The sequence below is a fragment of the Mauremys mutica genome, chromosome 20 (genome assembly GCF_020497125.1).
Source record: "Mauremys mutica isolate MM-2020 ecotype Southern chromosome 20, ASM2049712v1, whole genome shotgun sequence".
Taxonomy (NCBI): Eukaryota; Metazoa; Chordata; order Testudines; family Geoemydidae; genus Mauremys; species Mauremys mutica.
Window position 1 is genome coordinate 21,620,911 of NC_059091.1, and position 14,378 is coordinate 21,635,288.

General features: G+C 53.3%; 1 protein-coding gene across 3 annotated transcripts in view; it reads right to left on the minus strand.

Moving 5' to 3' along the window:
* The window catches only part of LOC123353427 (complement C3-like), a 51,559-nt gene that overhangs the window by 16,835 nt on the left and 20,346 nt on the right, over positions 1–14,378 (minus strand). For all 3 annotated transcript variants that reach the window (XM_044994493.1, XM_044994492.1, XM_044994494.1), the window contains 8 exons: positions 8,836–8,982; positions 6,576–6,788; positions 5,150–5,344; positions 3,936–4,097; positions 2,747–2,876; positions 1,937–2,008; positions 914–1,114; positions 168–279 (listed from right to left, as the gene is read on the minus strand). In XM_044994493.1, the coding sequence (XP_044850428.1) occupies positions 168–279; positions 914–1,114; positions 1,937–2,008; positions 2,747–2,876; positions 3,936–4,097; positions 5,150–5,344; positions 6,576–6,788; positions 8,836–8,982 (1,232 nt within the window). The remainder of the gene's footprint in view (positions 1–167; positions 280–913; positions 1,115–1,936; positions 2,009–2,746; positions 2,877–3,935; positions 4,098–5,149; positions 5,345–6,575; positions 6,789–8,835; positions 8,983–14,378) is intronic.

Consider the following 14,378-nt stretch of genomic DNA (forward strand, 5'->3'; position numbering starts at 1 on the left):
AATATGGATCAGCTGCTGAATTCCAGCCATAATTCATGACAAATACTCCAGCCGGCTCCACTGGGGATCTTGCTGTGGAGAGACACTGACTTCAGTGGGAGCTGCACCATGCCACGCCTGAATGTGGCCCTTTGATGAATGGGAGTGGCACGGCCACATGCTCTTACCCCAGTTCATTTGGTCGCTCAGTCAGCTGCTCCACTTGCCATAGCCAGCTCTCTGGAAACTGGCTCCTTGAGGTGATATCTTCTTCGGACATGAAATCTTCATCCAAGTCACCTGGGAAGTTAAATCACAGACCGTCTGGCTTTGCTGTGACACTGATTGGGATGGGGCAAATCTGAAAGGACTTGGGGGTTGGCCTACTCTAGAATTGACCTGAAAGCATCCCTGGTTTGACCTACATTGCCAAGTTTTGATGCTGCTAGCCCAGAAGAGCATGAATTAGAATGTGGTTGAATGGCTGGAGGGGAAGCCACAGGCTTCTTCTCTCCATGCCTGCCTTGCTGTTCCCTCATGAGCTAGCCTTTTCTGGGCTCCTGTAACACTGGTATAAGCCTCTGGCTCAGTGCTACATGTGTGCCCTCTAGTGGGTATTCTGCAAAGGGTAAGAGCCTACTACTACTTCTAGCTAGGGGAGTTACCCCTTTAGCTCAAGTGGTAGAGGACTGTGCTTTAGAAACAAAGGTTAAACCTCAGGGGCAACCTGTGAAGAGGTTATTACCCTGACTCATCTTGGTCCCCATATCAACATGGTGCAAGACTAACAGGATTGCTGTCACTGCATTCATGCCCATCTCTCACCAGGGGAATCTGTGAACATTAGCAGGGTTGGTTCATGTGGTGTGGTCTTAATTCTCTAACAATCCCCCCAGCCTTGCTCCTCTGAGTATATTGAAATCCTGGTACTTGCTTCTTGCAAGTTTCAGGTGGAGCTCCCGCTGCAGCTTGTCCCGTATGGTCTTGATATAATTGCAGCAGTCGAGGAAGGTCTTCTTGCACTCGGCTGTACCCAGGATGTACCCAACCCGCTTCTCGCAGCTGTGCCCCATGGGGTTCTCGTGCATCCCATCTTCACAGCATTTCTTCAGCTTCCGGTCCTGGTAATCTGCCGCTGAAATGTACAAGCCAGAAGGTCATTCCTACCAAGCTTCTTCTAGTCCTCACGCTCTCTCTCTCTCGCTTGCTCTCCCTCATTTACTAGTAGACATGGCCACAGAAGGAACATAGGAACTGGCACTCTGCTCTGTCTAATCCAGTATTTTGTCTCTAACAGTGACTAGCACCAGCAGCTTCAGAGAAAGATGCAAGAAACCCCAGAGTGGAATAACCTGCCCACAGAGAAGTTTCTTCCTGACTCCAATTAGAGGTTGGCTCATGACCTGAAGCATGAGGATGTATAGGTCTTCTTAGAAAATCCTATCCTATGGAATGGTGAACATCCTCCTTTTCCATGTAAATGGCTCATCCTTTTTTGAATCTTGCTAGGCTCTTGGCCTCAATACAATCCTGTGGTGGTGAGTACTATGGGTTAGTTATGCATCGTGTAAGAAAATAGTTCCTTTTATAAATTCTTAATTAGAAACCATTCAGTTGGGTTGAGTGTCTCCTTGTGCTTCTATGGGTAATGTAACAATGTACCTGTTGTTGTTATTTGAGTTGTGTAGCACTTTGGGTCCCCAGTCATGGCCCAGAACCCCACAGTGCTGGGGGCTGAACCAACACAGAACAGAGAGATGATCCGTGCCCCAAAGAGCAATTTACCATTCATTGTTTTCTATCCCTCTCTAGCATCCTCTCTATAAACTGACCAGTTCCAATCTCATGTGGAATTCTATCCAGACTCCCCCGTCTCCTGCTACAGGAAATGCAGCTGGCAGGAGGTTGTAGCAGGGTGAAACTGGGCACGCTAGGGAATCCCCTGATTAGTACCTACCTTTGTTTCCCTTATACTCAATGAGCTGAACGGAGCGACGCCTGCGTTTTGCTGGCTGGGGACACTCTGGATCTGCAGAAGGAAGTGAGAAACAGAAAATAAAAATCCACCCACTGAGTGAGGCCCTACACTGAACTTGCTGCCATTTCTCTGTCTGGATGTAACAGGGTAACTTTTGAACACCTCATCTGGTCAGTTCCCAAATTTCCTAGATGTGTCCAGGCCTCAATGAGCAGAACCCTGTTGATTTAGGGGGAAATCAGAAAACCAGAAAAGCTGTTTTGGCACTTAACATATTGCTCCTTTCTGTCCCAGCTGGGAGCCACATAAGAGCTGTTGGGCAGATGCACAGCCAGCCAGAGCAACCAGAAAGAGAGGAGAGTGAAGGAGGCTTCATTCTTTCCTCCCTCCTCGTGCGCTGCCCCCAAAAGCCTGCAGCCTGGGGTAGAGAGAGTCAGAGAGAAGAATCAACCATCTGCCCATCCCTTCCAGGCCAGGGGGAAGAAAGATACTTTGGAAGTGGGAGAAACCCAATGGACTAGAAGAGAAGGTCTTTGAATCCCCTCCTCGGAACCATCCTATTCTTAAAATTAATCCCCCTTTTAATAGGTGGGGGCCAGTGGGAATTCAGGACTTTATTCTCATCCCCCACTGTAACCCCAACATTTCCATTCCTAGGCCGTTCCAGTGGGATTTGCCCTGCTTGACCGATGTCCCTACTCTGGGCTTGTGGTGTAGGTCACTGTGCCTTGCTTTGCTGACTCTTTCCTCCCTTCCTCCATCGCTCATGGCGACCATTCAGAGTGATACCTGTTCTCTGGGGGGTGGAAATCCTACTGCTTGTCTCCAGGGCCAGTCCAGCATCCGTAAATACCCCCAGATTGTTCTTTCCACTGCCAGCCGTACAGCCAATGTCACTCTTCTCCACCGCGTCCCAGATCTGTGCGATGCAAACACAATGGTTGAGAGGTTATTGTTAACAATGACACTTCTCATTTATACGGTGCCATCCAGCATGATCCCAAAGCATTATACAGGCTGTGAGCCAGATTCTGGTCTCAGGTATAACCGTGCAATCTGCAGTAACTCCACTGACTTCCTTTGAGTAGCTCTGTGTTTGCAGCAGTGTAAAAGAAAGCAAAATCTGAGCTGTAAGTAAAGGATTTATTGCAATTCAATCCCCACTGAAATGCATCCACCTCTAGGATGGAACACACCGGCCATTCTGCACCAGCAACACAACCGATTTTAGGAGAAGAAAGAAAGAATTGTGCAGCCAGTTGAACCCAGACAGAGGAGGATGTTAGGCAGAGAGAAATTAAATACCCAAGTTAGAATTCAGCCAGAGCACCCAGGGGAAAGGGTCACAGGACATTTAATGACCAGAACCTCGGTTTGATATGTCAGCTGAGAAATGGCACATTCAGTAGAATTGCGTCCCCTAGAACCTTGATAGGGCCCGGGGATCAGTGCTGACTCAGAAGAAAGTGCACCCTCTGTTGAGTCACTAACACTTTTCCCTGCAGCACAGTGCCCCCTAGCGCCACACTGGGGGCATTGGGTGCAGCTCTGACTGGGGGAGGGAGAGCGCCCCCTACTGAGCACACCCCCACTCCCTGATGTACAGCACCACCATGGGCACTGAGGTGAAAACTGCCTCTGAAGGGAGAGCGCCCCCTACTGCATCATCCACACAGTCCCCTACAACCCAGCACCATCTGGGTCAACACTGTCCAAAGGACAGGGTGTCCTTTAGTGTGTCCAGAACAGCGCTCCCCGCAGTACCCTGGGTTTCACTGGGTGTCTCCCAGCCAAGTACTGACCTGGCCCGGCCCAGCTCAGTTAAAGTACAGTCGAGCTCACACCCCAAAGGCAGGTCTGCAAACAAAAGACTCACTTCCCTTTTTGCCATCCCTGGAGCGTCAAGCAAGGGTAAGAGTCCAGCTGCATTTCCCGCTATAAACATCACAAGTTACAACCAACATCTTTCATGCTCCACCTTAGATTGTGTAATCTTGTGGTTTTTGTTCAGAATGTAGACTCCTTTGTCCACAGCCACCAGGCCGACATAAGCTCTGTGGTCTCCTTCCAGCTTGAGTTTCATTGGAGTTCCCGGTTCATGGATTCTCCTGTCTCTTTCAGTAGCTCCATTCACCACTAGCTGTATGAAAGAGAGGGAAGGGAGAGGTTTTGTTTTAAAGCAGAGGGAGCAGCTAAGAACCCTCCTTTGCAAAACATAGGAGAAAAAGACGTCAGACCTCATGTTTCTTGAGCATCCGAAAGCCTAGTTCTGATCTCAGGGGCAGCTGTGTAAATCTGGAGTGGCTCCACTGACTTCAGTGCTGTTACTCCATATTCATGCTGGTGTAACTAAGAGCAGAATCGGACCCAATGTCCATGAGGTCACTTTGTTCCAGCCATCATGGAAAGGTGACCAGGGCCAGATTTAGCAAGTGTGGGGCCCGATTCGTGGGGCTTGTACTCACCTGGCGGCACACCGAGTCTTCGGCGGCACTTCGGATTGCTGCACTCCGCCGGGAAAGCGGGGCTGCGGGGATTGCTTGGCTCCGGCCGGGGTAGCGGGGCTGCGGGGATTGCCACGCTCCGCCCTGTGCTCCGGCCAGTGAAGTGGGGCCGGGGGCTTGTAGCGCTCTGGCTGGGAAAGTGCCACTCCGAAGATCCGGAGTGAGTGAAGGACCTGCCACTGAAGTGCCACTGAAGATCCGGTGCACCGCCAGGTGAGTAAAAAAAAAAAAAAGGCCACTGAGCACAGGGCCCTCTTATTCACGGAGCCTGATTCAGGGGAATTTGTCCCTCAGGCAGCCCTGGGAAATCTACAAAGAAATGTGAACTGTAATGGATCTGCTCTGTGGGCCTGATCACTGATCTCAGCTGGTGCAAGTCAGTACAGCTCCATCCACTTCAATCCACAGAGTCTTTATTGCTGAGCTAGAAGGAACCACAGCTTAACTCCCGGATCCTAGAGTGGGTTGACAGCATTGGCTTGTGAGGACTGGGGAACATCTTTGTACATATAAACCAATCAAATCTGATCCAGAATTTGCTGGGAGACAATCAATGAGCAGTTCCACGGTGCCATTTTTAGAGTCCCTTTTGAGAGTCAGTGGGCACTTTCAGGCTAGGAAAAACTCCCCCGTAACGATACCTTCATAGGAATTAACATATAGAAGGCCAACTAGAATATCAACATACCGTTCCCATGCAAGTGTCCTGGATGTCCAGCCAGACCGAGTCTGCTACAATCTCCGAATTTCCTACTTGGTAGTAAGCCACGATGCGGAATGAAGGGATGAGGTCTGGAGTGATGGGCAGGGACATGATCACCAGATTTTGTCCCACCTGCCTGGCCTGTCTCCCTACACGAATGATCTTCCCTTTATTCAGGATCTAACAGGGAAACACGAGACGTGGATTGTTAAAGGCCACAAAGGTTAGCACAATTGATGACTCAGATTCCATCCACCTGTTTTCTACAAGTAAGAGACGGTCACTTGCAACTTTTCAGATGGGCATTTACATCTGAGCAGAGAGAGGAAAATAAGCTAAAATCCATGTGTTGCAGGAATAGGCTATAGATGCGGTGGTGCTAATATTCACCAAATCTGATTTCCAAATCTGAGCACTGTTTATGCTTCACCAACAGAGACCACCCCTCCTTTCCCCCATCCCACTTGCCAAATATACTTCATATCCGTGCTATATGGCAACTTTATTATTTCATTATCCAGCTCTAAAAATAACACAGTGGACCTACTACTCTGCACTGAAAAAGTCGCAGTGAAGTCTGGTGTTTAGAACAGGGAACTGAGAGCAGGGTCTCCTGGGTTCCATCCCCAGCTCAAAGAGGAAATATGCTCTAGTGAGTGCACGGGGAGGAGTCAGGACTCCTGGTTCCATCTGCAGATCGAAGAGGAAGTATGGTTTAGTAGCGAGTGCAGAGGGATGGTTGTTAACACTATGAGTTCTGTCTCCAGCTCCTGGAGGAAGTGGGCGCTATTGATTATCACAGGGCCCAGAGTCAGTAACCAGAAGTGGATAAGGGGTCATCTCCATGACTGACTTCATTTCATTCACACTGCGACAGGGTGCTGGGCAAAGGGTTGCAGTTTCAGACCTCTGTCACGCCTGCTCCTCGTTAGGGGAACAAATTAGAGCAGGCTGGAGGTAATCTGGCCCTAATTGGAGAGGCAGAGACAGCTGCTACCTAATTAGACTGTGGCTGCATAAAAATCTCAGGAGAAGGAAGCCAGGGAGAGCAGGAGAAAAGGAGAAAGGCAGGGAATGAAAGCAGGGAGGTAGCTTCTCCCTCCCTCCCACCTGCAGATGGTGAAGGGTTACCTGTACGTGATGAAATGGTGGCGGGAACAAGCCTGAGAATAAAGTGCACCGGTGGTTACCAAACCCAGGGTCTCAGAGTGACTTTGTGAACCTAGTAGAGGCAAAAGCCAAGGGGCCCCTGCCACACTCTGCTACACACAAAATCAATATACTGCCCGACTGGGAATAAGTCTCTGCTACAGGTTCTCCTTATATGCAATGGGACTATTAAAGGACAGGTGGAAACTCAGATGATGCCTAAATTCCAGGAGATCCCAGTACCCAGGGACGCAGCACTTACTATGTAGGTGAAATACTGGATCTGGTTCAGAAAAGCTGGATTGTTGCACGTCAGGTGGAAATTCACAAGTAAGTTGTCTCCAGGTTTGAGCTCAGAAGCCATCACCGCCAGACGGAGATAGTTCCGAGACCCTCCTTGGGACTGATAGGCTTCAGCCACCATGGACTTAGAGGCTTGGCGGTTTGCTGGGAGGTTGGGATGGGCAGTTTTTACCTGCAGGGGAGATGGAGATGAAATCCTAGTTGAATCTGGGAGACAGCTTAGGGTCTCTAGCCCCTCACGCTGGGTCACACCATGAGCAATAGCAAAAGAAGCTTCCCTGAGATGCCATTGTTGGTGGATTCTGCTGCTAGCAGCCATTCTAAGCATGATACCTCAGAGAAACACCAAATGCCACTTTTAATTGGCCTGTCACTTCAGCTGGAACTCCAGATTTCTGGACTGTCAGAGAACGTGTCCCTGAACAGAGGATACAGCCTTGCCCGTTGCAGGAGGGGTGAGATGAATACAGAGGGACTCTCTCCTGAAGCGGCTGGACACAGATAGATCCAGTGTTCTCTCAGGCTTTGTAGCTTGAGCCTGGTGTCACCTCACAGGGTCTTCACACTAAGCAGCCATGTGCTGTCTGCAGGCCTCCTTTGCTGCATGGTGGGTACCTTCAGTGTGGCAAGGGGACTAATCTGGACCTGCTTATGCCTATGTCAATGTTTTCTGGGATCTCTTCTGGCCCCACAATGAAGCATTGGTTACATAGTGATCGGAGCATCTCCAAAACCCAGTGGCATACATCAGGTCGGCAACTTTTCAGAAGTGGTGTGCCGAGTATTCATTTAGACCCCAGACTGGCAACAGACTGTGCGGAGCTGGTGACCAGGACCCCAGACTGGCAGTGGGCTGAGCGGCTCAGCCCGCTGCTGCTCAGGGGTTCCATCTGCCGGCTCCAGCCAGCTGGGATCCCGGCTGCCGGACCCGCTCAGCCCGCTGCCGGTCTGGGGTCCCGGCCCTGCCCACATACAGTGGGTACCTACCTTCTCCCTGGTTCTGGCTTATTCTCTTCCTCTCTCTCTGCACTGAGCTGAGGGTGGGAGTGCACTGAATTCAGTGCTGTGGGTGAAGGAGCAGGCTGAGGGTTGGGGTGTAGGGTCTGGGCAGGAGCCAAAATGAGGGAGGGGGCTCAGGATCGGGGCAGAAGGTTTGGGTGTGGAGCACTTACCTGGGCAGCTCCCATTTGGTGCGAGTGCAGGTGGGAATGTGGGGGGGGGGGTGCAGGAGTTTCTGTTTGGTGCTCAGGGTGAGGTTGGGGATGTGGGGGTGCAAGAGTCAGGGTGTGAGGGGTGCATGGAGTGTGGGGGGCTGGGTATGTGGGGGGATGCAAGAGTCATGGCAGAGGGCTGGGGGCATGTGAGGGGTGCAGGTGTCAGGGCATGGGGTGCGGGGGGCCTGGGTATGTGTGGGTGTGCCAGAGTCAGGGTTGGGGTCATTGGGGAAGGAGTCAAGCCGAGGTCTGGGTGTGTGTGAGGTGGGTACAAGGCTCAGGGCAGGGGCCTGCGGTGTGTGCGGGGCTGTAGGGCTCAGGGCAGGGGCCTGCGGGGTGTGCAAAGCTGCAGGGCGGAGAGCTGGGTATGTGTGAGGCAGGTTCAGGGCAGAGGGCTGGGGTCGTGGGGTGCTCACGGCAGGGGGCTGGAGGGGATATGCCCCATTCTGCACACCCCTTTCCCAAGGCCCTGCCCCTGCTACTTCTCTTCCTCCACCGGGAGCTCCGAGCACGCTGACCCCTCTCCTCCCCCAGCGCCTCCCTCGCAAGGGTCATCAGCTGATCGGCTGGCAGGGAGGGAGGGAGGGACAGAGAGGAGGAGGAGGGACAGGAACCCAGCACGCTACAGGAAGAGGCAGGGGAGCTGGCAGGACCAAGCTTCTATCCCCTGCCCACGAGGAGGGCAGGGCGGGCGGAGCGCGGAGAAGAGAGGGCCGAGCCGGGCTGGGCAGGATTTTTAATGGCACGCTGTGTGCTGCCTGCCGGGACCCCAGCAGGCAGCAGTGTGCCATTAAAAAAATTGGCTTGTGTGCCGTCTTTGGCACACGTGCCATTGGTTGCTGACCCCTGGTATATATGAAACTGACCCCAGGCGCAGATGGAACACACAGAGTTCAGTTATCCCCCTGCTCAGTGCATGAGAGGGAAGTGAATGCCACCAACAGGGCATTGCCCTCGGGGTGCATATAGTACTTAGCCTAGACTCAGCGTTAGAAGGTTACTCACCGTGATGGGAACCTGTGGCCTATCCCCGGGCATGTTGATAATCAGCTTGGCAGTTCCATCTCCCTGGGTCAACCCAGCCGAATGGAATCCTTCGGCCTGTACTGGGACACGGGGGGCTGGAGAGCCATCAGGGTTTGTGACGTAGACCTGAGGGGCACGATCAAAAAGGGATGCATCAAATAAGGGGTGCAGCGCTCCCTGCATCCTAACTTCAAATCAAAGTCACGTATTGTGGAAGGGAGAAAGAGATAAAGGGAACTGAACATAGAGATCTTAGTTTGTCTCTGAGCAAGAGTCAGGCTAACAAAGTCAGGCCAACACGGATTCTAATTACACGAGACCTGAAGGCCTTGGTGGGTAGAAAGCGAGAAAGCGAATGGGAACAGACAGTAAGAGATACTGTTTTGACCTAGTGTTAGATAAGAATGGAATGTAGACTGTAGCAGAAATTAATGAGAAAAGTGAGATATCAGGAAGAAATATGTATAACCAATGTTGCTCATTATTGCCTGTCACAAAAGGTATAAAAGCTTGCTCTAATTGTTTATTTAACGGAGACCTGCCCCTGTGTACTCTCCCGAGCATTTGCAATTGTTTGAAAATAAAGCTGACTCTGGCTTGTTGCAACCAATCTGAGAGTGAAGACTCTGTTTTCTTCCACAATCTGCATCTCAGGTCCGTAGCTTCAAAGGTATTTAGGTGCCTAACTTCCATGGATTTCAATGGGAATTAGGCACCTAAATAATTCTCAGGGATGAGGTATTAATGATCTGCTGTATCACACCACAAAATGCACACACATTTTAAAAACTACAAGCATACAAAAATATAAAACCACAACTTCAACCCTTCTCCTAAATTCAGTTTACACCTTTATATACCCAACAAAACAATATACAAAAATTAAGAATAGACTGATTCATGTAGGCCAGAAAGGAAATTAATTTCACGCTAGTCTTTTCTTGTTTTGACCCCAGGCAAATAAGGCAACTGCCCATTTACCAAAACACAATCAGTGCCTAACAAATATTCTTTTTGAGCTAATGAGACAAAAGGCTTCTGAGCCAAGATTGGAAAAGGACGGTTACTCACCGTAGTAACTGTTGTTCCTCGAGATGTGTTGCTCCTATCCATTCCAGTTAGGTGTGCGCGCCGCGCGTGCATGGCTCTTCGGAACATTTTTACCCTAGCAACTCCGGCGGGCCGGCTGGGCGCCCCCTGGAGTGGCGCTGCTATGGCGCTGAATATATACCCCAGCCAGCCCGTCCGCTCCTCAGTTGCTTCTTGCCGGCTACTCTGACAGTGGGGAAGGAGGGCGGGTCTGGAATGGATAGGAGCAACACATCTCGAAGAACAACAGTTACTATGGTGAGTAACCATCTTTTCTTCTTCGAGTGATTGCTCCTATGCATTCCAGTTAGGTGATTCCCAAGCCTTACCTAGGCGGTGGGGTCGGAGTGAGACGTGGCAGAGTGTAAGACTGCTGAGCCGAAGGCTGCATCGTCTCTGGATTGCTGCACCAACGCGTAGTGGGAAGTGAAGGTGTGGACAGAAGACCAGGTGGCCGCTCTACAAATGTCCTGGATGGGGACATGGACCAGGAAGGCGGCCGACGAGGCTTGCACCCTCGTCGAGTGAGCGGTGAGGCGGCATGGTGGCACGCGAGCAAGCTCGTAGCATGTCCGGATACATGCCGTCACCCAGGAGGAAATCCGCTGCGAGGAGACCGGCTCGCCTTTCATGCGGTCGGCAACTGCTACAAACATCTGTGGCGAACGCTGGAAGGGCTTCGTCTGCTCGATATAAAAAGTGAGGGCCCTGCGGACGTCCAGGGTGTGAAGCTGTTGCTCACGAGGTGAGGCGTGCGGCTTCGGGAAGAAGACCGGGAGGAAGATCTGCTGATTAAGGTGAAAGGCTGACACCACCTTAGGGAGGAAGGCCGGGTGTGATCGAAGCTGCACCTTGTCTCCGTGGAAGACGGTGTATGGTGGACTAACCGTTAGGGCACAGAGCTCAGAAACTCGTCTTGCTGATGTAATTGCGACGAGGAAGACTGTCTTCCAGGAGAGATAGAGTAGAGGGCATGTGGCCAGGGGCTCGAAGGGCGGTCCCGTAAGCCTGGCCAGAACGAGATTCAAGTCCCAGGTCGGGGTAGGACGCCGCACCGGCGGGTACAAGCGGTCCAGGCCTTTAAGGAAGCGGGAAACCATCGGGTTGGAGGAGATGGACTGACCTCCCATGGATGGACGAAAGGCGGACACGGCTGCCAGGTGCACCTTCAAGGAGGAGACCGCGAGTCCTTGTTCTTTAACGTACCAGAGGTAGTCCAGGATTGTAGGGATAGGGACTAGGAAGGGATTAAGGCCGCACTGATCACACCAGAGCGCAAAACGCTTCCATTTCGCGAGGTAGGTGGAGCGAGTGGAAGGCTTCCTGCTTTCAAGTAGGACTTGTTGTACTGCCGCCGAACAGTCCCTCTCTGCGTGGGTCAACCACGCAGGTACCAAGCTGTAAGATGGAGGGACTGAAGGTTCGGGTGGCGGAGTCTGCCGAAGTCCTGCGTCATGAGGTCCGGCCATAACGGAAGGGGAATGGGATCCCGAATGGAGAGCTCGAGCAGCAGGGTGTACCAGTGCTGCCTCGGCCAGGCCGGAGCGACGAGTATGACATGGGCCCTGTCCCTCCGAAGCTTCAGTAGCACTCGGTGTACGAGCGGGAACGGAGGGAAGGCGTAGAGGAGGTGATCCGTCCAGGAGCAGAGGAATGCGTCCGACAGGGAGCCTGGGGAGCGACCCTGGTATGAACAAAACAGATGGCACTTCCTGTTCTCCTTGGAGGCAAACAGGTCTATGTGGGGAAACCCCCACCTCCGGAAAATTGTGTGCACCACATCCGGACGAAGAGACCACTCGTGGGAAAGGAACGATCTGCTGAGATGGTCGGCCAGCGTGTTCTGCGCTCCTGGAAGAAAGGACGCTTCCAGGCGAATCGAGTGGGTCACGCAGAAGTCCCACAGGAGCATGGCTTCTTTGCAGAGCAGGGAGGAGCGGGCTCCGCCCTGTTTGTTCACGTAGAACATCGCCGTCGTGTTGTCTGTGAACACTGCCACGCAGCGGTCTTGCAGACGGGCGTGGAAGGCGAGACACGCCAAGCGGATCGCTCACAGCTCCCGGACGTTGATGTGGAGGGTGAGCTCCAGGGGCGACCAGAGACCCTGGGTGTGAAGGTCGCCCAGGTGAGCCCCCCAGCCCAACGCCGAGGCATCCGTGGTCAGTGTGATGGATGGACGAGGAGGGCGGAATGGGACTCCTGCACACACGACCTCTGGGTCCAGCCACCAGCTGAGCGAGTCGAGGGTAGGCTTCGTGACCGTGACCACCATGTCTATGGGGTCGCGATGTGGGCGGTACACCGCCGCCAGCCAAGATTGAAATGGGCGAAGGCGCATCCTGGCGTGCGTTGTCACGAATGTGCAGGACGCCATGTGGCCCAGGAGGCGTAGGCAGAACCGCACCGTCGTCGTGGGAAAGGTGTGTAGGTCCCGGATGATGGAGACCATTCTCTGGTGCCGAGATCGAGGGAGGCAGGCCCTGGCTAAACTGGAGTCAAGGACCGCTCCGATGAACTCCACTCGTTGCGATGGAGTTAGGGTGGACTTCTCGGCATTGATGAGAAGGCCCAGGGACCTAAATAGGGATAGTATTTCTGTCATCTGGTCCACTACCAGCTGCCGGGACGTCCTGCGAACCAGCCAGTCATCGAGATACAGGTAGACATGTATGCGAAGATGGCGGAGGGCTGCGGCAACCACTGCCATGCACTTGGTAAAGACCCTTGGCGCGGTTGACAGGCCGAAGGGTAGCACCGCAAACTGGTAGTGCGCGTTGTTGACTATGAACCGCAGGTAGCGTCGATGGGGAGGGTAAATCGCGATATGGAAGTACGCGTCCTTCATATCGAGGGTGGCAAACCAGTCTCCTGGATCCAGGGAGGGCATGATGGTCCCCAGGGTGACCATGCGAAACTTGAGCTTGAGCAGGTACCTGTTGAGCCCCCGGAGGTCCAGTATAGGACGTAGACCTCCTTTCGCCTTGGGGATGAGAAAATATCGGGAATAGAATCCCCTGCCCCACATGTCGTGAGGCACCTCCTCTATGGCACCCAAGCTCAACAGAGTCTCGATCTCTTGTAAGAGGAATTGCTCGTGAGAGGGGTCCCTGAAGAGGGACGGGGAAGGCGGGTGGGAAGGAGGGGGCGAAACAAATTGAAGGCGGTAACCAGACTGGATTGTGCGAAGCACCCAGTTGTCTGTTGTTATTTGGGACCACGCCGGAAGGAAGTGGGAAAGGCAGTTGTAAAACAATCGGGAAGGATCCGGTACATAGTCTGATGGGCCGTCCTCGGGCGTCCCATCAAAAGGCCTGTTTGGGCCCTTGAGGGGCCTTGGAAGGCGCCTGGGTCTGGTTGCGCCTGTTGCCCGACGGTCTACGGCGATTCAGGCCAGGTCGCCGGCTTTTATAGGGTCGTGACCTGGGCTGATTAAAGGGCCGGTAGGGTTGCTGCCGGAATGACCTTCGCTGGGTAGCCGGTGTGTGCATACCCAGAGTGCGAATGGCAATTCGACCGTCCTTGAGGGTCTGAATTCTGGAATCCGTCTTTTACGAAAACAGACCCTGAGTGTCGAAGGGGAGGTCTTGTAAAGTGTACTGCACCTCCGGTGGCAGGGTGGAGGACTGCAGCCAGGAGATGCGCCTCATGGTCACTCCTGAGGCTATGGTTCTGGCACCCGAGTCCGCCGAGTCCAGAGTGGCCTGGATGGAGGACCTGGAGGATTTCTTGCCCTCTTCCAGGAGGGCCGAGAATTCCTGGCGTGAGGCTGTCGGGATCAGCTCCGAGAATTTCGCCAGGGACACCATGATGTCGAAGGTGTATCGGGCGAGGAGGGCCATCTGGTTGGCGATCCGGAGCTGGAGACCCCCCGCTGAGTAGACCTTTCGACCTAACATGTCCATGCGCCTAGCTTCCTTGGATTTCGGCGCTGGAGCTGGCTGGCCATGTCTCTCCCTGTCGTTGACCGACTGGACCACGAGTGAGTCTGGTGCAGGATGGGTATACAAATACTCGTACCCCGTGGGGGGAACGGAGTACTTCCTTTCTACACCGCGAGCGGTGGGAGGGACAGATGCCGGTGACTGCCAGATGGTAGTGGCATTCTTTTGAATGGTGCGGATGAATGGTAAGGCCACCCGCACTGGGGCCTCAGCCCCAATTACATTAGTCACCGGGTCATCATCCTCAGCGACCTCCGCCACCGGGAGGTCAATAGCCTTCGCCACCCGGCGAAGAAGGTCTTGGTGGGCCTGCAAGTCAATAGGTGGAGGGTCCGCCGTAGACGCCCCCGCCACCACCTCATCTGGCGAGGATGACGAGGACCGACCTTGGACCATGGCCTCCGAAGGTGGTTCCTCTATGGGGTGGGCAACTGTCTCGGACCGCGGATGCTCCGCAGGACCAGGAGGTGACTGGGCCTCACCTGGTGGTGA